At 46.0% G+C, this 27153-nt stretch overlaps 1 protein-coding gene and 1 long non-coding RNA gene across 3 annotated transcripts; one reads left to right on the top strand and one right to left on the bottom strand.

Annotated features, from left to right (window-relative positions):
* Window positions 1-16: 16 nt before the first annotated feature.
* KNOP1 (lysine rich nucleolar protein 1) lies at window positions 17-21738 on the bottom strand. Of its 2 annotated transcripts, XM_047713197.1 has the most exons (5): window positions 21367-21735; window positions 17313-18235; window positions 13631-13699; window positions 5567-5644; window positions 17-2758 (listed from the first exon to the last, which is right to left on the bottom strand). In XM_047713197.1, the coding sequence occupies exons 1-5, from the start codon at window positions 21611-21613 to the stop codon at window positions 2447-2449; spliced, it is 1629 nt and encodes a 542-aa protein (XP_047569153.1). In that variant the 5' UTR covers window positions 21614-21735; the 3' UTR covers window positions 17-2446. The 2 variants fall into 2 exon arrangements, with proteins under 2 accessions (XP_047569153.1, XP_047569154.1); XM_047713198.1 differs by lacking the exon at window positions 13631-13699 and having other exon boundaries at window positions 21367-21738.
* Window positions 21643-27153, top strand: LOC125090497 (uncharacterized). Its single transcript, XR_007124353.1, has 2 exons — window positions 21643-21702; window positions 25496-27153. It is a non-coding gene; the product is annotated as an uncharacterized LOC125090497 (long non-coding RNA).

A 27153-nucleotide genomic window follows, 5' to 3' on the forward strand; every position in this document is an offset into this window, starting at 1 on the left:
TCACACACACACACACACACACACACACACACACACACACACACCCCTTGCAGATTGATGGCACTGGATATGGGAAAAAGGGACAGAGGTGGCACAAGCCAATGTTGTTTAACGTACAAAGGAGAGGGCCCAGCTAACACAGGAAGCTCAGAGTGAAAGTCCTCCTGGGACTGCGGGGCTGCTACAGGACAGAGCCCTGCTCTCTGAGAAATGGCATCTCTGCCAGTCTTGTCAATGCAGACCAAGACTAAGTCCATTCTGAGGTCATTGGAGATCCTGCTGTCTTAGCTGTTCCACCTGCACTGGCTAGACCCTGCTTCAGAAACAAACTATCATAAACCTTCCCCTGGGCCAGTGAAACTCTTCAGCCAATGGTGACACATAAGGTTTAAAACTCAAATCCCATTACACAGACTACATATACTAAATGACAGGAGGGGAAAGGCCTGACCATCACACGCTAATGAGAACTATCACTATGGGGACAAGATAGTGGACAAATGATCAGCTCCTCTCCAGAATCACCCAAGAGACGGCAGAGCACAATCCTTCCTGACAAGCCAAGGCAGGCCCAAGCTGTAGTGTGAGCTCTTGGCAAGTTAAAAACAATTAGAGAAGCAGTCAGTACAGTGAGTGAACTCCTGTAGTGTTGATCAAGGCCAGGAGAGATTTATCCCCCTGTGAAAAGAGGAGGTGCTCCGAAGGAGCTAAATCAAAGGCAGAACCTTACCTTCCCGGCATTTAGATGGCCTCTTTCATTATGTATCTCAACTCAAGGTTGAGTCCATCAAAGGCCCAGTTCACATTCCGAGCAAAGTGGCCCCTCCTGAAACATCACTAGCATAGATCTGCAGGACTCCTGACCTGGCCAATGCTTACTTGCGCCCAGGCAGGCCTCCCTCACCTCTGCCCAGTGGGACAGTAGTGGACTCCATGTTTGTCCCACCACCAGCATTGGCTCCTCACTACTGGCCTGAGGAGAATCTTCCTCCACATGCCAGGGGCTGGCTCAGACACGGGCATATGACCCACGGCTAAGCAATGAGTTATGATGAAAGGTCTTCCGGAACTTTCCTTGAACCATAAGGTTTTTCTTCTTCCTCTGGCAAGTTCTAATATCTTGATATTGTGCCTACAATTGCCAAGGCCATTCTTTCAAGCAGCCCAATGAAGCCAATAGGGTGGATGGAGCAGAAAGGAAAAGAATGTTTCTTTGTTGAGTTGCTCAATTAATCCCCTACACATCAGGATTTCCTGCCCAGTGACAGACCGAATATCCTGCTATTTAGTTAGGCCTGCCTGAGCTGGGATGTCTATAGGAGGCATTCAGGCCAAGTGATGTGAAAATGTCCCACTCAGAACCTGTATTTTCAGATGCAAACTGCTAGGTGAATGAAGAAGGTGGTCATTTGTCACTCAGGTCACTGTACCTGGAGCTCTGTGAAGTTGGTTGTAGAGTCCAGATATGGTAACAACGTCTGATGAGGCAACTTCCCGTGTCATGCCTGCACATTCAGGCCTCCTGGCATCACAACTCCACCACACAAGTCACCTAGGACTCTCTTCCTTGTGGTCACAAAGATTCTAATAAACGTATCCCTGGGAATTTACCGTTGGTTAGTTAAGACTAACAGTCTCTCTAAAATGCCTTGGTTAGAATTCAGTTAAAGCATGAAGGTTAAATCCAAGCTCAACACTGAGGATAGAAGTCAGGAGAGCCAGAAAAGGCAAAATTGGTTTAGAAACACATTTCCCAAATGGAGAGAAAGCCACATCTGCTTGGTGGCCATTCAGACCTCTTTGCCTAAAGGTTCTCCAGGGTGGGAAAAGAAAAAGAGCTTGCCCTTACCTGTTGACCATCAATTCTACTTCCTATTTGAGATTTAGACATCTAACAAAACCTCTGTCTCTTCAATCAAGAGACTTCATCACCCATAAGTGTTCCTGGTAAAATTCCCTAGAAGAGGACATTAGGAGTAGTGAATAGTGATACAGGATGTGGGATACAGAAGTCCAGCACTTGGCACTTACTGGTTGGGTGAACCAGGGCAATTTTATTACTTCATCCCTGAACCTCAGTTTCCTCATCAGGAAGATGGGGATAATAGCACCTAGTTCATAATTACTAACTACATTAATGTGAGGGAAACACAGTAGTACGTACTTGGCACATACTAAGCACTCAGCAAATTAGCTATTATTTATATATGCTGATGTCTTCACATAGGGATGGAATGCTTAATACACAAAATAGTAGGCGTTAATCACTCACATGTTCTCTCGGCTTCTGAAACATGAGCTCCCTGACCCCAGTTTGTCCAAGCACATGGGCAGAGTTTTCAACTTAATCTCTGCAGAGATTTGATCTGAGTGTCAGATGGCTTTCAACTGCATAACTGAACAGTAAAAGCAATTTTGGCTGTTTTGAAGGATAAGACAGTAGAGTTTAATCTTCAAACTTGATTGACTTGGAAGCATTCCTGTCAATATAAAAGATTTTGTCTGGGGTGGTGGAGAAGCCCAGGCCAGTGCCCCGCTTGTGCTTCCAGCTCATGGCCCGGTCGTAGTCCTGCTGCAGGTTCCGCTGCAGGGCGTCAGCTGCCTTCTTGCTGAGAGCCATGTTGGGCCTTCCGACTGTGTTAGAGGGGCGGCTGAGCGAAGGGGTCCCGTTTTTAAAGCCACCCATGAGCTTGAGAAATTTTAGTTTCTGTTCCTCATTTTCAAAACTAGCAGTATCCCACTGGCCAAACTGAGTTCCCTGTGTTAAGAGAAAAAAAAGGTGGTTATTTTCCTGGTTTCCAAAGCCCTGCCCTCTCCCCAACCCCAGCCTCACCAGGGAGGGTCCAGCTGATTAAATGCTATGTGCCAGGCACAGTGCTCATCAACACATCAATGGATTGTCCTCTGACTTCTAGCAAGAGCCCTATGAGGAACTGTCAGCATCCCCGTTTTACTGATAAGGAAGTGGAGGTCTACAGCCTAACTGGGGGCACAAGCCTCATTAATGGCCCTGCTGGAATTCCATCTCAGGTCTGGTCTACACCATGGCCTACCATGGAGCTGCCTGTCTGCTTTACTCCTCCCCTCACTCACAGCAAAGAGTACAGCACACCTCAGCTCACCTCCAACAATCTCACCTCCCGACACACCTCTACACACCTCCCAGCCCAGCTCACCTCACCTCACCAGCTGGCCGCCCGCTCTTCCCTCAGCCTAAGGTTTCTGACAGTTGGAAGGAGGCAGCCGCCAAGTGGAATCTCAAATGCACATCTCTTCACACAAGCACTGCATTTTACAGCAGGGAGTGGAGGCCCAGAGAGGTCAAGGGTCACACAGTTGAGTCCACGGCTGAGCCAGCCCAGGAACTCCAGGAACTCGGGGGTCCCAATTCCTGTACAAAGTACCCCACCACCTATCCACGAATCACCCATGTTCAAGAAAATGCAAGGCAGGACCTCAGAGGAGCTGCCTAAGAAAAGACCCTTGTCCTTCCCGTATCTGTGAGACAAGAAACACGGCTCAAGAAAACAATGACTTAGAAGTCACACAGACCCAAGGATCAAGCCCACCTGTGTGTGACCCTGGTCAAATTACGTAAACTCTCTGAGATTCAATGTCCTTATCTATAAAATAGGAGTGTAATAACCCTCTCACAGGGCTTCAGCTAAGGACTGAATCAGATTTTATACCAACAACCCAGAGCACAATGTTTGGCAACTTTAAATCCTTGATAATTTGTCATTCTTCCCAACCCACCCCAATTGCTGACCTCCATACTGCCTGGGAACTTTCCACTTGCAAGCCAAATCCCAGCTTAGCGCTTATTTCTAGGTCAGATTTGGGAGAACAGTAAGAACCAGTCACTGCTACACCTGCCCTGAGTGAAGCAGTGACAAATTCTTCCAGATTCACAGTGGCCCAGATGTAGGCATAATTACAGCTTCCCGGTCCTACAATTTCTAGGATGAGAAACCAGCTCTGACAGTCCTGCCCTGGGTCTGAGCACAGGCTGACCAGTCACGGGTGAGCTAGCTCTTCAAGGGCTGCTGACCCATTCAAAGTGGATGGGTCCCGCAGGGGTCCACAGCCAGTCCGGAGTCCTCACCACACACCTCAGCAGTCAAGTGGCCTAGGTCCTGGGAGGCAATGCCACCTAAAGCGTCCCCAGCAGATGCCACCCCTATGCTCTAGGATCCTCCTCCTCCACCTCAGGTCCTTCTAGGTACAGCCCTCTGAGGCCACAGGTTCTGAATGACGCTGCCCTGTTTCTTGTCTTCCTCAACTCAATGAGGGTTTCTATCAGCTCTGCTCAGCTCATGAGGCTGGGGAGAAAGGAGAGAATACCCAGAAGGAAGAAACATAACAAAGCCCCTCTTCATACCCCACTGGGCCAGAGTAGGAGTCTTATTTACAGGGTGTGGAAACTGAGGCTCAGAGAGAGGACACTGCTTGCCTCGAATCCACAACTAGAAAGTGGCAGAGCCAGAAACTGAACTCAGGTCTTTTGATCCAAATCAATTGTTCTTTCCTGTGTTAAACTATGAAGGCTTAGGATAGTTAAGGAAGGCAAGGCTTCCCTGTCCTATGGATCCTTCTTTCCCTCTCCCCCAAATCCAATCTATTAACAAGTCTTGTTGGATTATGGATTATGAAGCTGGTTTCTTTTTTTTTTTAAAGATTTTATTTATTTATTTGAAAGAGAGACAATGAGAGAGAGCATGAGCGAGGAGGTCAGAGAGAGAAGCAGACTCCCCGTGGAGCTGGGAGCCCGATGCGGGACTTGATCCCGGGACTCCGGGATCATGACCTGAGCCGAAGGCAGTCGTCCAACCAACTGAGCCACCCAGGCGTCCCATGAAGCTGGTTTCTTCTCTTTCTCTACCCTCTGCCACCATCCCAGTCCTCAGGCCTGGAGGCTGAGCCTTCCAACCCACTCCCCACTTACCCTATATAAAGGCCCTCCAGCAGCTCCCACAGCACTTGGAGCCCAGTGCGCACTCCCTATCATGGCCACCGAGGCTGGCCTGGTATGGCACACACCCTGCCCACATCCCCTCTCCTCACTCTTCAGCCTGACTTCCTGGCCCTTGTGGTGCACGCTCTCCTGTCCCATCTCCTCAGGCCTGGTCTGGAAATTTCCCCCTCCCAATGGACCTTGTAGGCAGTCCTGAGAGAGGCCTGCTACCGCACTGCTCTCACCTCTGCCTCCTGCTCTGGTCCAAGCAGCCTTTTGAGGTCACCATCCACTGCTGGAAAGTGCTTTTCACATGCCCTCAGTGACTAATGTGTAGGACACCCCACCTGTTCACAGCAGGAGACAAAGGTTCAGGCTGCTTATCTTGCTTCGCCAGCACTCCAGGAGGGAGGCGAGCACCCCTTTCAGAAGGAAGGAAGTTAGCTTAGGACAAGTTCTGCAGTGAAGAGAGCCAGCAGGCAGACTGGGACAGCCTCTGGGGCCTGGACTAACATGGTCTCCCATCACTCTGCTCTTCACGGTGCATGGTGAGGAAGGAGTTGTCAGGATGCCGGGGTATGCAACCGACCAGAGCCTGAACATCAAACTTACTGTCCACTTCCTCGGTTCAGAAGCTTCTGTTTTGCCGGACTCACGATCGATCTCTTCTTGCAAGGCCTTTCGCCTCACCTGAGGAAGAGAGAGGAGAGAGAGAGGGAAATGGGACACAGTTGTTTTCCTCTGAGCTTAAAACCCAGCAGAGACAGGGCAGGAGGACAGCAGGGTGACAAGAGGGAGAGCAGCTTTCCTGTGCTGCAAACTGGGGCAGGCATTTGTCAAAAGTGTCCCCTAAGTATCCCAAGGCTGCAATCGCTTGGCCTAAAATGGGCAGCCTCATTAAGCCTTGTTTTGGATTAACAATGAACTGCTTTTAAGAATGAACCTTCCTCATAAACTGAGCCTTATCCACCTTCAGCACTAGAACCATTTTTGTCTGTAATAGCCATACCGCATAGAAACTTCCTAAGCATATTGCCTGAAGCCCTGACTTCCTGTATAGAAGATATCATAGTTAACTTTCGGGATAGCATTGTTTTCTCAAAAGAGCACTGGAGTCAGGCACAGGCTAGTTTGAATCTTAGCTCTGCCATTAACTTGTGTGGCTCTGGGTAAGTCACTCAACCTTTGTGTACTTCAATCTATTTATCTGCAAATAGACAAGAAATATCAGCTACCCTGGAGGATAAATAGGAGAGAATATATATTTGGTTTTCACCCAGTTTCTGCACAAAGCTCCGAAACCCCTTGGGATTTCCTAAGTAAGGAAAGTAATCAAGGTATCTTTTGTTATGTTAATGAGGCAAATGTCGGAAAGTACTTAAGAATGGGGGCTGGTGGCCCGCTGAATCAACCCTAAGTTGGCAGGGTTGGAACTTTCAGTCCCACCTCCAAGACCCAAGGAGGGAAGAGGTGCGGAAGGGTGAATCAATCATGAAATGGCCAGGGATTTAATCAATCGTGCCTATATAATGAAGTCTCCATAAAACCCCCAAAAGAGGGGAGTGTTCAGAGAGCTTCTGGGTTGGTGAAAACATGGAGATCTGGGGACAATGGTATTCTTGGACCGGGCAAGGAAGTTCAGTGCCATTCCCCATACCTTGCCCTATGCATCACTACCATCTGGCTGTTCCTGATTTATACCCTTTTATTATAAACCAACAATCTAGTAAAAGATTTCTCTGAGTTTTGTGAACTGCTCTAGCAAATCAGTAAAACCCAAGGAGGGGGTTATCAGAACCTCCCATCCCTAGCAGCCTGGTAAGTAAGAAGCACAGGTAACAATCCAGCTTGTAACAGGCATCTGAACTGGGGCATGGGCGGGGAGCAGTCTGGTGGGACTGAGTCCTTCCTTACCTTGTGAAATTTGACACGATCTCCAGATAATACAGTGCCAGAACTGAGCTGAATGGCAGGATACCCAGCTGGTGCCAAGAATTGATGAGGTGGGAAACCCCCTACCCCACATTAAATTGTTGGGTGCAGGGGCGCCTGGGTGGCTCAGTGGGTTAAGCCACTGCCTTCGGCTCAGGTCATGGTCTCGGGGTCCTGGGATCGAGCCCCGCATCGGGCTCTCTGCTCCGCAGGGAGCCTGCTTCCCCCTCTCTCTCTGCCTGCTGCTCTGCCTACTTGTGATCTCTCTCTCTCTCTGTGTCAAATAAATAAATAAAATATTTTTAAAAAAATAAAAAAATAAATTGTTGGGCGCAGAATGTAAGAACCTAACAGAATGCCTGGTCCACAGGAGGTACATCTTATACAATGTTGCCAGTATGGCTCGAAGCCACCATCAGTGGACTAATGACCCTGCTATTTGATATAAAAGCTTTCAGGACCAATATCCCTGATGAACATAGATGCAAAAGTCCTCAATAAAATGTTAGCAAACTGAATTACATTAAAAGGATCATTCACCATGATCAAGTAGGATTTATTTTAGGGATGCAAGGATGGTTTAATATCTGTAAAATCAACTGAGAATAACAAAATGAATAAAAATCATATTCATCTCATATATATGAGATGAATGTACATCACATGCAAAAAAAGCATTTGACAAAATTCATCATCAATTCATGGTAACAACTGTCAACAAAGTGGGTATAGAGGGAACATACCTCAACATAAGAAAGGCAATATATGAAAAACCCACAGTTAGTATCATACTCAATGATGAAAAGGTGTAAGCTTTTCCTCTAAAATGAGAAAGAAAAAGTATCTATCCTCATCACTTTTATTCAACACAATACTGAAGTCTCTGCCACAACAGTCAAAAAAGAAAGAAAGAAAGAAAGGGTTCCCAACTGGAAAGAAGTAAAACTGTCACTACTTGCAGATGACATAATACTCTATATAGAAAACCCTATACACTCCACCAAAAACTGTTATAACTAATAAATGAACTCAGTAAAAGCTACAGGTTACAAAATCAATATACAGGAATCTGTTGCATTTCTATACACTAAAAGCAACCTATCAAAAAGAGAAATTAAGAAAACATCCCAGGGACACCAAGTTGCCTCAGCTGGTTAAGTGTCTGACTCTTGATTTCAGCTCAGGTCACGATCTCAGGATCATGAGATCTTCTGCTTAAGATTCTCTCTCTCCCTTTACCCACCTCCCCCGCCCCCACTGGCTCTCTCTTAAAAAAAAAAAAAAAAAAAGAAAGAAAGAAATAAAGAAAAAGAGAAAAGAAAACACTCCCATCTACAACTGCATCAAAAAGAATAAAATGCTTAGGAATAAATTTAAGCAAGGAGGTGAAAAAGGTATACTCTGAAAATTATAAGACACTAATGAAAGAAACTGAAGATCACATAAATAAATGGAAAGATAGGGGCGCCTGGGTGGCTCAGTGGGTTAAAGCCTCCGTCTTCAGCTCAGGTCACAATCCCAAGGTTCTGGGATCGAGCCCCGCATCGGGCTCCTTGCTCAGTGGGAAGCCTGCTTATACCTTTCCCACTCCCCCTGCTTGTATTACCCTCTCTCGCTATCTCTCTCTCTGTCAAATAAATAAAATCTTATTTAAAAGATATACCATGCTCGGGGCACCTGGGTGGCTCAGTGGTAAAAGCCTCTGCCTTTGGCTCAGGTCATGATCTCAGGATCCTGGGATCGAGTCCCGCATCGGGCTTTCTGCTCAGCAAGGACCCTGCCTCCTCCTCCTGTCTCTCTCTGCCTGCCTCTCTGCCTACTTGTGATCGGTCTGTCAAATAAATTTAAAAAAAAAAAAAAAAAAAAAAAAAAAAGATATACCATGCTCATAGATCAGAAGAACACTGTTAAAATACCCATACTATCCAAAGCAGTCTACAGGTTCAATGCAATTCCTATCAAATACCTATAGCATTTTGCATAGAACTGGAACAATCCTAAAATCTGTATGGAACCACAAAGACTCTGAATAGCCAAAGCAATCTTGAGAAAGAAAAACAAAGCTAGGTAGTAAGCACAATCCCAGATTTCAAACTACACTACAAAGCAATTGTAATCAAAATAGAATGGTACTGGCACAAAAACAGATTAATGGAAGAAAATACACAGCCCAGAAAGAAACCCCACATTTATATGGTCAATTAATCTATGACAAAGGATTCAAGGATATACAATGGGGGGAAACAGTCTCTTTAATAAATGGTGTTGGGAAAACTGGACAGCTACACGAAAAGGATGGAACTGGTCCACTTGCTTATACCATACACAAAAATAAACTCAAAATGGATTCAAGACTTAAATGTGAGACTTGAAACCATAGGAGTCCTAAAAGAATCTGCTTTTCTCTGACCTTCTCCCTTCTCATGCTCTCTCTCTCAAATAAATAAAATCTTAAAACAACAACAACAAAAAAAGAAAGAAAAAAAATATAGGCAGGGCACCTGGAGGACTCGGTTAAGTGTCTGCTTTCAGCTCAGGTCATGATCCCAGGGTCCTATGATGAAGCCCTGCGTCAGGCTCCCTGCTCAGTGGGGAACCGGCTTCTCCCGCTCTCTCCCCCTGCTCATTCTCTCTCCCTCTCAAATAAATAAAATCTTAACAAAAGAAAAGGAAAGAAAACATAGGTAATAAACACTTGGATATCAGGCTTAGCAATTTTTTTCTGGATTTGTCTCCTCAGGTGATGGCAATAAAAACAACTGGGATACATCAAACTAAAAAGCTTCTGCATAGCAAAGGAAACCATAAAATGAAACGGCAACTTACTGAATGGGAACATGATACAGGTGACCCTTGAACAAGTGGGGATGGGGGCACTGATTCCCTGCACAGTTGAAAATCCACATATAACTTCTGACTCCCCCCAAATTTAACTATTAGTAGCCTACTGTTGACTGGAAGCCTTACCAATAATATAAACAGTTAACACAGATTTTGAATGTTATACTTATTATATACTGTACTCTTACCACAAGCTAAAGGTGTTAAGAAAATTGTAAAAAAGAAAAAATACATTTATAGTACTGTATCAAAAAAAAAAAATCCACGTATTCACGTACTTGTGCAATTCAAATCCATGTTGTAAATGTATTCAACAAGGGGCTAATATCCAAAAAATATAAAGAACTCAAAAATACAAAAACAAAAAAATTTAAAAATGGGCAGAGGACCTGAAGAGACATTTGCCCAAGGAAGACATACAAAGGGCCAATAGACACATCAACAGATGTTCAGCATCATTAATGATCAGGAAAATGTAAATCAAAACCACAGTGAGATATCACACCACACCAGTCAGACTGGACAGTATCAAAAAGACAGGAAATAACAAGTGTTGGCAAGGATGCCGAGGAAAGGCAACTCTTGTATACACTGCTGGTGACTGTAAATTGGTGCAACCACTATAAAGAACAGCATGGAATTTCCTCAAAAATTTTAAACTTTTTTTTTAAGATTTTATTTATTTATTAGACACAGAGAGATCACAAGTAGACAGAGAGGCAGGCGGGGGGGGGGGGCGGGGAAGCAGGCCCCCCCAACCGAGGAGAGAGCCCGATGTGGGGCTCGATCCCAGGACCCTGAGATCATGACCTGAGCAGAAGGCAGAGGTTCAACCCACTGAGCCACCCAGGGGCCCCCCTCAAAATTTTTTTAAATAGAAATACTAAATAAGCCAGTAATTCTACTTCAGGTGTTTACCCAAAGAAAAGGAAAACACTGATTTTTTAAAGATTTTATTTATTTGTCAGAGAGAGAGCGAGAGAGAAGAAACTCAAGTAGGGGGAGTGGGACTGGCAGAAACAGGCTCCCTGCAGAGCAAGGAGCCTGATCCCAGGACCCTGTGATCATGACCTGAGCTGAAGGCAGATGCTTAATGACTGAGCCACCCAGGCGCCCAGAAAACACTAATTTGAAAAGATATATGCACCCCCTATGTTTATACCACCGTTTATAACAACCAAGATATGGACGCATCCTAAGTGTTCACTGATAGATAAATGCAAAAGATGTGGTATGTGTATACATACTACATAACACACACACACACACCGCACCCCCAACACTGTGGACTATTACTCAGTCCTGAAAAAGAATGAAACCTTACCATTTGCAACAGTGTGGATGCGCCTACAGTGTATTATGCTAAGTGAAATGACAGAAGAAAAAAAAAAAACAGTAATGACTCATAAAAACAGAAAACTAGTGGTTGCCAGATGGAGGGTTATAGGCAGATGGGGTGAAGGAGATTGAGAAGTATAAACTTCCAGTTACAAATCAATCACAGGCATGTAAAATACAGCATAGGGAACATAGTAATATTGTAATAGCTTTGTACAGTGACAGATAGGTAACTACGCTTTTTGTGCTAATGATTTCATAAAATATGTAACTACTGAATCACTAGGTGCTACACCTGAAACTAATATAACATTGTAGGTCAACTACACCTCAATTAAAAAAAAAAAAAAAAGGGGGGGGGGCGCCTGGGTGGCTCAGTGGGTTAAGCTGCTGCCTTCGGCTCAGGTCATGGTCTCGGAGTCCTGGGATCGAGCCCCGCATCGGGCTCTCTGCTGAGCAGGGAGCCTGCTTCCTCCTCTCTCTGCTTGCGTCTCTGCCTGCTTGTGATCTCTCTGTCAAATAAATAAAATCTTTAAAAAAAAAAAAAAAAAAAAAGCTTCTAGGGCCTTGTCCTCCCTTGTAAGGGTTTAGGTGTAACTTCAGCTGCCCTAATTTGTGGCCTTTCTCCCTCCCCCCAACTTTTTTTTTTTTGGATAGAGAGAGTGAGAGCAAGCGAGCATGTGTGAGTGGGGGGGGGGGGTGTGGAGTAGTGGAGGTGGGAGAGGGAGAGAATCTCAAGCAGCCTCCACACCCAGTGTAGAGCCCAACGTGAGCCTCAATTTCTGCACTGAGATCATGACTTGAGCCGAAATCGAGTTAGGACTCTCAACCAACTGAGCCACCTAGGCATCCCCCCTCCTCCCTTCTAATTTGCCACAGGCTTTGAGTCAAAGTGACCGTTTATAGAGTCAAGCTGACCATTTATGTAAGTTTAAAACTACATAAAGCAAAGTGACAACTGTAAAAGAGAAAATTATGATATATTCCTGTAGTGAAACCATGCTCCTCATATGGAATGATACAAACGTGTATATGCCAAAATGAAAAGTAATTCGCCAGTTAAATGATAAATGTTAAAAGAACAGTATACATAGCAAGATTGCACAGTGCTTTAAAATTACACATATATAGTTACAAAGGGAAAATCTGGAAGACTATAACAAAAAGCTAACAATGATCATTATTAGGTGGTAGGATTTCAGGGTGCCTTTCTTTTCAGGTTGCAATTTTTTTTAACACAGTAAAGTTTTAGGACTTATGGGGAAAACAGGAGAGGTAAAACAGAAAGATTCACTTACACTGAGGTAATGCAGCACCCAGGAAATGGTTAAAAGTCTTCTTAAAAATTGTCAAGTAATCAAAGTACTCAGCAGGCACAAAAAAGAAATAAAGGGTTGTTGGCAGGGCCTTGCCCATAGAAGTACACTCTCAGAATTCCAGACTTTGCTTCCTGACTGCCTGAGGGCACCTGGGAAAGGAACTGATGGAAGGTCCTAGTCAGGTTAGGGCCCCACCTTTGTCCTCTCTGTGCAGCTGCCCAGCTCATTACCCTTGGCTCTGACCCTGGGGAGCAGTGTGCCTTCTACCTGCAGAAGGCTGGGGAGCTCCCAATCTAAGGGGCTTGTGCTTTGTGCTAGGCCCGTTACTGGGCTGTCAGCATCATCTCATAGATCTTCTTGGCCCCACTTCAATGTATCTTCTCCAGGGAGAGTTCCCCAGGGCCTCAGAGGCATTAGATTTGAAACTTCTGTGACATCTTACAAGCCTCCTCATATTCCGCTCATCTGCTAGCACTCTCTGGTTTCCTTCTCTCCTGGAGTAGAAGGGCCATGGACCAGGGGTCATCTCTGCATCACACCCTGTTGCTTCTTTCCAGCAGTTACTTGCTCCCAAAGCAAGAGGATGTGGCCAGGGTAACAGCTGCCACTTAGTAAGCTGCTAAGCGCCTCACAAACATGACCTCGTTCAGTCTTCGCAGCCACATATACGAGGGTCAATAAGCTCAGTGACTGCCCAAGGTCACCTTGTTAGTAATGGTACAAAGCCAAGCCTACGCCATTACCACCCTGTCCTGCCAGGTGTCATTTGGTCCAGGACCATACAAATACCTCAATTCCAGAAAGTCAAGCTCCAGTACAGGCTGCATCTACCTACAGATCTGGGCACGGCAGAAGAAGATCCACAGTAGAAGAACTTCGCTCAACACTCCAGAATCGAGGCCAGGAGATGGCAATGCACGGGCCTGGTTGAGCACATGCTCTCTGCCCTGGCTACAGTTCCTGGGTTCACACTTCTGTCTCCCCCTGCAGCAATTACAAGCAGGAGAGCCTCAGCCTGGGATTCTGAATGACCCAGTGGCCCCTGAGTCAAAGCTGTGGAAGTGAAGGGGTCTCCCGGCATGAAGTGGGGGAGGCCACAAGTTCCCTGCCACCAGAAGTGTGCCAGAGGCTGGCTGGTGGCTTCTGGGGTCCCTGACACCTCTGAGACCAGAATCTTGTTGCCTTGTAGGAGACAAAAGTGTGACTGGCAAGACACACGGAAGGGGGGTGAGGACCTGGGGCATACCTGGTCTATGTGCGCCTCATCCATGTTGCCTTTCTTTTCCAACACCACCTCTAAGTCTGGGTCAGGCTCCTGCACAAAAGGGCAAAGGGAGTAAGAGTCAGGCATACAAAGGCCTCTGCCCCAGCAGCTCAGCAGGGTGAGATCATCAGAGTCCAGAAAAGACCCAAGACTGCAGTACCTCCTTAACCCCTGCCACTTCCAGAACTTCTGACATCCTCTTGTGGAATCGTGGAACCATTCTCACCTCAAAACAATGGCACTGACCTATCTGACATCTGAAGAAACTAAGGCTTAGAGAGGTGAAGCGACCGTCAGGAAGTCACCCCCCACCCCCACCACAGCTCAGGGACAGGGCTGACACTAATGCACATCTCTTTGCTTTGCGCACCTTTCCTGCCACACAGACATCATCTTACCTCCCATGGCACCAAACCAGTAAGAGGGGAGAGGCCAAGGGTCCTGTTGGTGGTGGGGGGATGGGGGCCAGCTAGCAAGGGACAGGTGGGCATAGGGCCTTGGGGGGTGGGTGTGAGGAGAGAGACCCAAACCCACTGCCAACAAACCCAAACCCAGTTCTCTCCTCTACACTGCTCCCCCTCCTACCCCACTCCCAGTCACTGCCTTCTCTCCTGCCTGGACATGCACAGGTCTTTAACACGGGCTTTCTCATCCCCCAACCTTGCTCCATTATGCACAGCAGCTCAGGTGAGCTTTGAAACCTCAACTGGAGGGGAACCTGGCTGTCTCAGTTAGTAGAGCATGAGACTCTTGATCTTGGGGTTGTAGGTTTGAGCCGCACACTGGGTATAGAGAGTACTTAAAAATAAAATCTTGGGGCATCTGGGTGGCTCAGTCGGTTTAAGTGTCCAACTCCTGATTTTGGCTCAGGTCATGATCTTAGGGTTGTGGGATCAAGCCGTACATTGGGATCCACACTCAGCACAGAGTCTGCTTGTCCTTCTCCCTCTGCTCCTCTCCCCTCCTTTACCCACTTATGGGTATGCACATGTGCTCTGTAACAAATACTTTAAGAAAAAAATTTTAAAAACCCTCAAGTGAAACATGTTATATATTCACCTTAAACTTATACCATGTTATATATCAACTATAGCTCAATTAAGAAAGTAAAAATTTAAGGGGAACCTGGGTGGCACAGTAGATTAAGCATCTGACTCTTGGTTTCAGCTCAGGTCCTGATCTCAGGGTCCTGAGAATGAGCTCCACATCAGGCTCTGCACTTGGTGTGCAGCATGCTTGAGATTCTTTCTCCCTCTCCCACTTCTGCATGTGAGCGCTCTCTCAAATAATCTTTGAAAAAAAATCTTAAATAGAAATTTAGTAACTCAATTGGATCACAGCACTCTACTCCCCAAAACCTCCAGAGGCTCTCATCCTGTTTACACAAAAATCTAGGCTCCTGTGGGCCTCTCTGGTCTCTAGCACTTGGTCCCCTAAACTCCCAGCTCCCACTACACTTTGTTCTTTCCAGAGCCCCTGCACTCGCTGTTCCCGCTGCACAACTGACAGCAGACACTGCTTACAGGTCTCTGCTCCCATATGGCATCCTCACTGGGCCTGTCCTGGGCGTGCTTACGTGTGCCACACTCTCTCACTGGCCTCAGCCCCCATGGAACCCTCTGACAGTGAAACCTTGAGCCAGCCACTTTCCCTGGTCCTTTGGTAATGACAAGTGCCACATTTCCGACATCCTTACTTTAGGTGTGCTCTGCCTGGCACCCAGCATCACGTGTGATGATCCCTCAAAGGCTCTGTTCACGCACATCACCCATCCAGACCTTGAAGATAGGTGCACTTCCCGACTCGGTGGGCTTGTCCTTGGCAGCAAAGCCCCCATCGCAGATGTTAAACAGAGGGGAGTGACCACCTTTCACCGGACTCCAGAGAGAAGGGGTCCTAGATTCTGATAGGGGTTAGGCTCCCACCTCTGGGGTTCTTCTTGGCCCCAACAACTTCTGAAGAAAAGAGACCACTAAAACCAAATCTAGTGGACTAGGGCAGAATTGGGAAAAATCCAGAAACCAGAGCTACCTCTTGTAGGCCCTGATATGGAGGCCACCCCTGCCAGCCTCCTCAACCCTCTCTGGTCAAGCAGAGCTCAAGCCACATAGACACCTTCTTGATGACCTTGCCCCAGGGGGGTCATCCATCAGTCAGTATTAACTGAGCCCCTCCAACGCCAAAGTCAAACTTCAGTTAAGTGCTCAGTACACAGTAGCCATCATTCTTAGTTGAGGACCACAGGACAGTGGGTGGCCTGAGCTCACGTAGCTGGCTGGTATAGAACTGGGAAGAGAATCCAGGGCTTGTTCCAATATAAGACAGTCACTTCTTGGGCTCTAATGATACTGGAATCTATGAGAAGTTACAGGGCAGCTTCTGAGAAAGGATGAAACCTCAAGTTCAGAAGCCAGATTGGGTTTAAAGCCCAGCCCCATACTGTACCAGGTGGGAGATCCTGAACAAGGTATTTAACTCCTCTGAATCTGTTTCCTTGTCTGTTAAATGAGGATGACCACAGCAGTAATTTCACCAGACTGATGTGAGGATTAAACGGGTTAATACATGGGGAGCATTAGCTTAGTGCCAGGCACATGATTAGGTGTTCAAGAAATTTCAGCCATCGCTACCCCAACAGGCCAGACATCCGCTTGTAATACGACATGTACCATCTCATTACCTCCGCACATGCACACACATACCCCAAAGAGAGGAATGGAGGTGTGGCCCTGGTATAGACATGGCCTGTGGAGTCCAAGAGCTCAGGCTCATCTCCTCCCTTCCTTCCTGCACTCAAGGAAGCTTGTCAGGATGGAGACAGTGGATCTCTGTTGTCTTCATCAGACCATCAACTCTTCCCTTCCTCCTGGGAATCAGGACTGGGTTTTCCTCTTCAAAACGGTCTTTTCCCCCTAACTGCAGACAGTGGGGTTCAGATGGGATGGATACCCTAGGTCCCTTAAGGTCAGGGCTTCCAGCTTATGTGATCTAATCGATGCGTGTGAGAGCAGCCCTGAGACTTCTGTAATTGTTTCGGAGGTGCGCTCTCTCCCTCTGGGGGTAACCTAACTACTAGGATGAAATCCTGGAGTTACTGAGACCATCTTGCTGTGGGGTGGGGGGGACCAAAAACAACAAAGAAAAAAAAATATGAAGAGCTGGGGAAAGGCACACTGGCATCTCCTGCAATCCAAATCTATTTGATCACTAAATCATGTACACTGAGCATAGAAAATAAGCTCGGACAGCCACAGACCATGTTAACTCAAACTATTTGGTTCCTGAGTTTTGGACAGCGAGAGGCAAGAGTTCAGAAAGGGAGAGATTCATCTAAAAAATTTATTCCAATTTATTCAGATCTTGAGTAGAGATAGTGAGGACCTGGTTAGAGTTTCAATAACAAGGGATACCCTTAATACTGAGGATATCCCATGAGCCCCTAGATCCAGCCATATCTGAAATTAAATAGCTTTTAACCTTTTCAGTTACATGTCTCAACAAATCTCTTTCCTGGTTGAAGTCAGTTTTATCTGGGTTCTGGTGGCTACAAATGTCTCATACACATACACACACACACACATTTCTCTCTCTTTCTCATTCCCCCCACCCCAATTTCCACCCTTATTTCTCCCAAAGCAGAATCTAATTCTGAAGAAATGCCTACCTCTTCCCAAGGTTCTTCCGCTACTTTGCTCTCTTTCACCTTCTTCTTTTTACTCCTCTTCAGAGCTGGCTCCTCAATGCCTGGCTGCTCTACCTTTTTCTTGGACTTCATTTTCTTCTTTGCGGGGGACTTGGGGTTATGTCCTATTGGGATGTATTCTGGAGCCTCAAGTTTGACTGGCTTCTTAGTTCCTTTCCTAGGGCTGCTCTCCACAGACTTGGAGCACTCAAGGTGCTCTTCTACGGAGGTATCTCCCTTAAGATGGATTTTCTTTTTCTTCTTCATCTTCACGTTGCATTCCCTGGGGATGCCCTGTTTCCGTTTCTGCCCTGAGCCTGTCAGCTCCGCACCATCCTTCCCCACTGAGCAAGTGAACAGAGTATCCCCAAACTCACGGAAACAAGGGTCCTTGGCCGAGGCAGCTGCAGCCTCCCGGGCCTTCTTCTCCTTCTTGTGTTTTTTGGGCTTCTTGCCAACTCTGGTCACCTCCTCAACCTGTCTAGTGTCTGGGGAGGTCCTCCCTCTTGAGCTAGAAGGCATGGCCAGAGGTTTTAAGGACTTCCTCTTTTTTTTCTTCTCCCCACCTTGGAACTCAGATGAACCAAGAGCCTGCTTCCTGGGGGTGGCCAACTTCTCTGTCCGTCCAGCACGTAACACGGTCTCGGGTTCAAGGTGCTCCTGACAGAGGGTACTATGGCCCTTCTTTTTCTTCTTTTTCTTCACCAGAGGCATCTCAGATGCCTGCCCTAGCTCCACACTCTTTGAGGGGAATGTTGCTCTTGTGGGACAAATCTCAGTGAAGTAATTATCACTGTTTAAAACTGAGTACTGAGTCTCTGGTTCTTTGACTACCTTCTTTTTCTTCTTCTTTTTCTCTGGGACCCCAAGGCCCGGGTCTCCTTTGTGGGTTTTCGTGATCATTCCTGAAAAGAGAAATGGTACAAGTTATCTCCATACCAAACCACCCCATGTACAATTTGGCTAGTTAGTGCCAAGAGCCACAATTCTGAATGGCTAGCCTGAAATGTTAGAGGATGGGAAAATGGGAGTCATTCCTTGCGACAAAGGAAAATGTAATGAAAGAAGTAGAACGGAATTTAAATGGAGACAGGCCCAAGTTCAAATTCAAACTGCTCCCTCATTAACTTAAACCCCAGTCGCCCAGCCTCCCTGAACATTAATGTTCCCATCTGGAAAATGGGGGCGGGGGGGGGGAGAAGATGGTGAAATAGAACACTTCCCTCCCAAAGGGCAAGAATATACAATAATCCCTGGAAAGGGATTCTCTTTCTCACTGCCTTCCTTAAATCTCTGATCCTAGTCACCCATTAAACAAATTTACCCACTGCCTACCCTGTGCCGGCCACTGAAGATACAACTGCAATCAAATCAGACATCAAATGCTCTCCTCAGGCAGGGGCTTACCTTTCACTGAATGAAGGGGACGGAAATCTTGAGGTCAACTCTACCTGCTAATTCCCACCAGAGGCAATAACTATGGCACAATTAATCCCTTACCTTGGTTCATCTAAGCAACTCTTTTCCTTTGTGTCTGGAAATTAATTCCCCCCACCTGCCCCCGGGTGACTTTCCCACCTAACTACCTTCCCATATGGCTAGTAATAAGAATGGTAACAAGATATGATGAAGGCAGCCCCAGCTAGGACTGACAAGACCTAGGTCCAAATGGTGACTGATGCCCCTTGCTCCATAGTGTTGGTTTCTTTGGGCCTCAGTTTCCCCATCCATAAAGAGGCACTGAACCAGATCAAATGCTGCTAGAGACTGGGGAGGTGTTGGGGGCCACACCCTGCCTGCTTCACTATTTCTAAATTTTCAAATTACCAATATTTAGCAATTGAAGATGACAGAGCAACGTAGAAAGCCCAGCTTTTGGGGGGGGGGAATGTCATGTAGGCAACTGTGGGAAGGGGCTGACGCCCCAAGTACATTTTATCTTCCAGCTGGGACACTTCTCTCCAGTTACCACACACAAGCTCCTGCTGCTCCCTGGACTAGGTGACATGGAGACACCCAGGGAATCAAAGGAGGTTTGGATAGTGGGAGGGAAAGGTCGGGAGTTTCTCCACCCTGAAGCTCTCTTCAGCCTCGTTGCCCCAGGGAGCCACACTGGACCTGGTTAACCATTAGCAGCTTCAAAGAGCTGGACTTTGAAGGACTAAGCCATAGCTCGAGTTCATTTATAACTCATGCCAGGAGCACCTGTAAGTCAAGGATATACCCTCTCTATTCACTCTTGTCCTGTTTTCTGCTGTATTCCCAGAGCCTAGCTCTGCACCTGACACACAGCGGGTGTTTGACAAATACTCAGCAAATGAATGAATGGCAGAGATACAGAGAGGAACAAGATAAAACACCTGCTATCAGGAAACAGGTGTAGGCTGAGAAGAGGTGTGATAATGAAGATACGGTGATAAAAGCAAGGCTAGTGGTGAGGTCAGGGTAATGAAGTTCATCTAATCTGCCTTACCAGTTGCCTGGAAAGTTTCTAGAACAGAGGTTTCCAGCTTAGGCAACTGCGGGATGGTGGTGTTAACCCCTTTAAAAAAAGGAACCGAAGGCGGGTAGTTAGGGGCTGCAGGAGACAAGCTGGTTTGCAGATGCCTTGAGCTATGCAAGTGGACAGGTGGATATGTGGGTTCGAGGCTCGGGGGTGACTGGGCTGACATGAGTTTTTTTAAAAAAACACTCATAATGGATAAAGAAGATGTGGTATATATACACAATGGAATACTATGCAGCCATCAAAAGAAGTGAAATCTTGCCATTTGCGACGACGTGGATGGAACTAGAGGGTATCATGCTTAGCGAAATAAGTCAATCGGAGAAAGACAACGATCATATGATCTCCCTGATATGAGGGATAGGAGATGCAACATGGGGGGTTAAGGGGGTAGGAGAAGAGTAAATGAAACAAGATGGGATGGGGAGGGAGACAAACCATAAGTGACTCTTAATCTCACAAAACAAACTGAGGGTTGATGGGGGGGGGGGGGGTTGGGAGGGGGGTGGGATTATGGACACTAGGGAGGGTATGTGCTATGGTGAGTGCTGTGAAGTGTGTAAACCTGGTGATTCACAGACCTGTACCCCTGGGGATAAAAATATATTATACGTTTATAAAAAATAAAATTAATTACCAAAAAACCCCAAACACTCATAAATTAATATATGGATGGTAATTAAGCCTCAAAAGAATGAGCCTAAGACCTCAGGGAAGCAGGAGGGCAGAGGGAAAGGGGCCTGCAAAAGAAGAAGATGCAAACCTGGAGAGGGTGGAGTCGAGAGACAGAGAGAGAGAGAGAGAGAGAATATGATCGCGCGAGCGCCCCGAGAGCGCCAAGAGTGCCTCAGGTGGGGGAGTGGTCAAGTGATCTGATTAGAACAAAGAACTTAAAGGGGGGCTGTAGTCATTGAACCCCCTTTCATAATCACTGTAGCTTCCTTCCTCTACAGCACTGAAGATCTTGCTCTTCAACCCTGCGACCCCAGATAAATTCGCTCCAAGAGGAAAGACTCTTACAGTGTGTCTCCAACAAAAGCAAACACTTTCTCCAAAAGCCCTTTTAAAACCTCGCGGTAGTCTCCCGAGGACCGGTGTGAAGACCCCATCTCAGACTTGCTGAGGCTTCGAGACTTGAATTTACTTGTCCTGGGTCCAACAGCCAGCAAGTGGCAAAAAGGACTCGAACGCAGCCTGCGCTCTGCACAGGGGAACACATACCCCACGGCCGCCGCCGGTTCACGAGCAGGAAGCCAGGGAGCCAGGAGGCGAGAACGGTCCCTCACCGGCTCCGCCGCGCCACAGCTTCCGCACAAACACACAGGGAGGGATTACGCGGGATCCCGGCCCCGCTTCAAGGCGGGAGAAATTCCAGGCCCGAGCGAGCGCACACAGGCGACTGGGGTGGGAGGGATTATGTGTGGATTTGGGGTACAGGTCACACACTTCTCCCTCAGTTCTCCGCGCAAGTCCCCAGACCCCACCTCTAGACCCCGCGCCGCCCCTCCAGTGCCGCTCCTCAGCACTCACCGGTACGCCAATCTTCCCCGCCTCCACGTGAAAGCCAGCTCGGCCGCGACCCGGAAATTAATCTCGAGTCGCTGGCCCGCCTCCTTGAGTTCCGGCTCCTTCCGGGTCGTAGCCAAGCCGGGAGGGCGGTTGCCTTGGAAACCGCGGCCATGGCGGCACCGGGTCCGGCGAGTGGTCGCACAACCCAGCGCGAGGAGCCGGCCGGCTCAGCAGAGTCGTCGGACACTGCCCAGACGTCAGTGCCCATCGTGTCCACCGTGTCCCCCGAGCTACCCCTCTCGCCAGGACAAGGCGTGGAGCCTCCGGGCAAGAACCTGTGGGAGCAGATCTGCGAGGGTAGGCAGCCCGGGCCGGCAGAGAGGGGCGGGACTCGCCAGGCGGGGTCAGCGTTCTCCGGGCGCCTGACGTGCGTGGCCCCCTTGGTATCCGCGCGGCAGGCCCGCCAGGATCTCCATTTCACGGACGGGGAAACTGAGGCTCCGAGACTTTCCTGCGAGATGTCGCACCGCAGGCTTCCACCTTGATCCGTACTCAAATTAAAGCCAGGGAAGCCAGGGGAAAGCGGAACAAAGGGGGACCCAGTGGTGTGGACAGTGGCTCTCCAACCTCACTTAATAAATAAGAAAGAACCTTTGGGAGAGAGATGGGGAGCTTGGTTAAAGCGTAGGATCCCAGTTCCTGCCCACAGATCCCATAATCAGGTGCAGGGAATCTGCACTCTTAACGTGCATCCTTGGTAATTCTGATTAGTTAAGTCTGTAGCCCACAGGTTGAGTAAATACGGTCTCTACAGATTTGGGTTTTAATCCCTCTCCACTTCTGATCTTCCTTAAACTCCCCAAATGAAGTTTAGCTCAATTTCTTTCATGGCCCTACACTACTCTTGTTCATGAGGCCTTTCAGTACTTTTCACATACGTTGAGCAAGTTACTGCCCTTTCTGTAAAGTGAGCAAAATAATGACAGCTGTTTTATGGTGTTAAGAGCATTGCAGCTAAATAGTCACAGAAAGTGCTTAGCAAACTGCCCCATTTCCAGCAAGAATTCGATAAGTGTGAGCTCTTAAAAAATAATATTGGGTGGGTTTTTTTTCTCCTCTAGATTGTAAGCTCCTCAAGGTCAAAAACTCAAGATTTTTCATTCTTGTGATTATTCTATGTCAGCTGTCTGAAACAGCACTTCCCAGAACTTTCAAATATGGTAGCCCTATTGATTGATCATGTTGTACACCTGAAACTAATTTAATGTTAAATGTCAGTTATAGCTCAAAAAAAAAAAGGAAGCTACTAGGCACATATAGTTTTTTTTTTTTTTTAAGATTTTATTTATTTGACAGACAGAGACCACAAGTATGCAGAGAGGCAGGCAGAGGGGGAAAGAGAGGAGGAAGCAGGCTCCCTGCTGAGCAGAGAGCCCGATGCTGTGCTCGATGCGGTGCTCGATCCCCCTGAGATCACGACCTGAGCCGAAGGCAGATGCTTAACCCACTGAGCCACCCAGGCGCCAGGCACATATAGTTTTGAGCGCTTAAAATGTGGGTAGTGCATTTGGGACTCAAATTTTTTATTTTACTTAAGTTAACCAAATGTAAACAGTGACTATGGCTAGTGGATACCATATTGGACAAACCAGGAAATGTTTGTTGAATGGGGAAAAAGAGTGAAGGCACCAACATATGAAAGAAGTGGAAAATACAGAGGAGGAAGAGAATTGCAGACTCCGAGTTGATAGGTAACTCTCAGCGGCCGTCTGTTTCACCTCCCATCCAGTGCTTGAATTCCTTTTCCAGTTTCACATTATATTTAGAAAAATCAAAGTTCTCCCTGTAATTTCTCCCCTTTGGTCCTAACCCCTTGGTGTGATGACCCAAGTTGATCACTCTACCTTAAAGAAACCACTCATATTTGAAGGTAGTCATGAATGTCTTTTCCCCAGAAAAGTGGAAAGAGTTTTGACTTCAAGCCAAACAGTTCTTTGTAACAGTTTATTACTGGTGTGTTGTCTAAGGGAAACTGCTTACCTACCTCACAGGGCTGATGTGAGGACCAGGTAAGATAATATTTGTGAAGGTGATTAGCATACTGTCAGGCATTTAGAAAGAGCTCAATAAATGTTCATTGTTGTAAACAATGAAACACGGTTTGCCTTGTGTTTTAAAGTCAGAAGATTATTTTGGTCAAATAGCCCTGTAGGGAAAAGCAAAGACAGAGGTTTGGCGCTCTCTGTAAAGCAAGTGAATTGCTACTCACAAAGTGATAGAGTTACATCACGAAGTTAATGGGGTCAGAGATGGTGAATTATATACTAAGGCTCTGTCATGATTATTTTAAGCCAGATGAATTTCTTAACCGTTCTAACATGGAGTTGCCTATAACAAGCATATAATGGGTAAATTTCGTGCCTCACAACAAACATGAAAAGCAGGCTTTGTGGTAATCCTATGTTTGAGGTTAACTGTTAGGTTCTATTAGTACATCTCCATTTAAAAAGCAATTCATCACAGCAAATAGACCTGTGAGAAACTCAATTTCAGGAAGAAGAAATGTAGAATAGGTAAATATCTGACTTAAGACTGTCCTACCTGGCTGATGCTGTGTGTGTGTGTGTGTGTACATGTATGTGTTTATATAACTTGACAACTTACTTGTAATTTTTCTTTAATTTTCGCTCTCAACTTTCCAGCGATGACTACCTCTGAGCTTTGTATCCTCAAAGGCACTTGTATCAGTATCAATAAAGTTCTTTCCTGCCAAGGCTTCTAATTAAATCTTATACTTGCTTGTGACATGATTTTTAACTATGGTTTTAATGAAGACCGAGTCAAAGTATCAGGACCTTACAGTCTCCTGTTTTGTTATTGCTGTTATTACTCTCATCAGCATCCTCATTATTGCCATTGGTTCATTACTCCAAATACTCTGCAACCTCAACCCTTAGAGCCGTTGTAAAATCAGGTTCCTCCCTCCCACCTGCCAGATACCAACATGGACCAGCTCTGAATCAATCCGTGTAACCTTAGAGCAGCAGCTGAGTACAGCTGGAGAAAAGTGACACCAGGGGGCTCTCACACTGCCTGTCAGTCAACATCCCTCAGTGGCTTCTTCCGTTGCCCCCATCTACTAGCCCCAAGTTTCTAACCCCTTCAAATGTTGAGTGGTATCACTTAGTAAATGTAGGAGACATTCATTGAGAAGAGTCAGGCATTTGGAGGCAGGAAGGGGATCCTTCAACTTCCTTATACCGATTAACATATTTGCATCTGCACACATACCCTGCTACCAGCAGCTCAGCCGGCATCTGGGGTACCATCCTCTTGGCATCCCAGGATCCCGCTTTGTCACCTCGTCTCCTACATATAACTTCTTTACTGACTTTTCCTTCCAAACATCCTGTGGTCTGTCATCTTGAGAAAAACCTCTCCCTTAGCACGTATTATCTTCTAGCTCTTGTTTATCCCTTTTCTTCTCTCAGCCAAGCTTCTGGAAAGAACACACTGCCCCTGTTCATACCACTGTCACTCCTTTTATCAACCCAGCGGAGACTAGCTCCTACTTACCTCATGGTTCCAGTGAAATTATTCTCATCGATTCTGTCAACCTATCTACCCATGCTGGGAACTGTTTTAAGTGCTAGGCTAGGAATGACTCCAGCCACTATTCTAGACACCCAGCAACTTTCATTCTCAACGAGTGTCACCATCATTCACTCAGCTACCCAGTCCAGAAATCCTCACTGGATTCATCATAAGGTGAATCATTAAGATTCATCTTAACATGTTTCCCATTTGCTTTTTATGATCCCCACATTCTCCAATCCCTATAGATTCTACCTGCTTAATATTTGTAAGACCTAACTCCCTCCCTCCCCCCAGTTCTCATGGCTGCTGCTGTAGATCAGGCCCTTACCACACCCTCTTTGGATTGCTGCTATAGCTTTTTAATTGCAGAAGTCCTCTATCCAGACCCTGTTCCATAGGAACCCCTCTAAAATTCAAATCTGACCACATCATGCCTTGACCTACGATGATTTTCATAACTTTCATGGTAAACAAACTCTTTAGCTTAAGATCTAAGCCCCTTAATGATCTGGATTCTGTTGTTGGTTTTTTTTTTTTTGTTTTTTTTTTTAAGGCTCATCACCTACCATTTGCTCAAATCATACTAATGGCAACATTTATTGAGCTGCTCTATGTGTCAAACACTGTGCTAGAAGCTTTTCCTCTCATTTAAACCTCACAGCAACTCAGGGCTTTGCCTGTTGTACAGGCAAAATTGAGGAAACCGAGGCAGAGAATTAAGGAAACTTAAATAACAAATGCAAATAAAAGCAAAATGTCATTTAAATATATATAAGATTGGTAATACCCTCGAGAAACAATCTTACTATTAGGAGTATAAATTATTATAAACTTCTTGGAGGAACATTTGTCAATTTGGTCAAAATTTTAAATTATTTTTTCCTTTAACAGAACAATTCCACATCTAAGAATTACTCCTATAACAATATCTCTTTTCCAATCAATATATATATCACCATATATATATATATGGTGATGCTCCTGGCAGCATTGTTTGTAGTAATGAAAAATTGGAAACAACCTAAGCACTCATTAAGTACACTGGTTAAATAATTGTGGCATATCATAAATGTAGCTATCTTGAAAGATGGCCAAGATTCAACACCTAGAATGGTTCTTGGCACATAGTAGGCTCTCAGTAAGTGTGAACAAAAGAATAGATAAAGAATCAAAAGTAACTTGCTATATTCTTCATTTTGTTCATTCAGTCAGCAAGTATTCTTTGGGAATATGATGGTGAGCATAAACAGACCCGGGCAATTTCCCTCACTAAACACAGTCATTAATTTTTACAGACTTCAAATGAGGATAAAACTGATAGGAATTATGAAGAAAAAGGACTGTGCTATGAGGTTCTATACTTGGATGATTTGGCATGGTCTAGGAGATCTAAAATAAATGTACTTGTGTGTTATATGCATATGTTAGTAAATACGTTGAAATACAGTGGTTATGGGTTATAATGGGATTGGATGTGACTTACACTCTTTACACAAGACAGGTCTGTATTATTTGGAATTTCCTCATCATAGCATGTATTGCTTTTGTCATCAGACAAAGCTCTAAATATGTATATCCTAAGTCTGAATAAATAGTTTTCACACCATGTTTGTGTTTCTCAAAGTGTTTGGGAAAGAAGAGCGAGTTTATATGCTTGCTTGAGAGGAAAGCAAAGTGGTAGAGCTCAAGCTGTTATGGTGGGTGGAAATCTAAGATGGCTCCAAGGATTCCCACTCCCTACTGCACACATCTCCAAGATATTCAATCAAACACAAATCTAGGCATTGCCATCAAGGGATTTTCCAGACATTATTGAAGTTTGTCATCAATTGACTTTAAGTTAGGAAGATCACTATAAGTGGGCCTGACCTAATCAGGTGAACCTTAAGTCAAAGTCATTAAAGCAGAAGAGACTCCTGTTTGCCTTGAAGTAGCAAATAACCACATGTGGACTGTCCATGACAAGGACTGAGGGTGCCCTCTCGGAGCTGAGAGTCCCGCCAACAAAAAGAAAATGGGAGCTTCAAACCTACAGCCACAAGAAACTGAATCCTGTCAACAACCAATGATCTTAGAAGAGGACACAACCTTCAGATGAGATCACAGCCATGAATGGCCAACACCTTGATTTGAGCCTGATGAGATCCTGATCCATACTGGACTCCTGACCCACGGGAACTGTGAAATAATAAATTTGTGTTGTTTAATGTT

Source organism: Lutra lutra, chromosome 18 (genome assembly GCF_902655055.1).
Source record: "Lutra lutra chromosome 18, mLutLut1.2, whole genome shotgun sequence".
Lineage (NCBI taxonomy): Eukaryota > Metazoa > Chordata > Mammalia > Carnivora > Mustelidae > Lutra > Lutra lutra.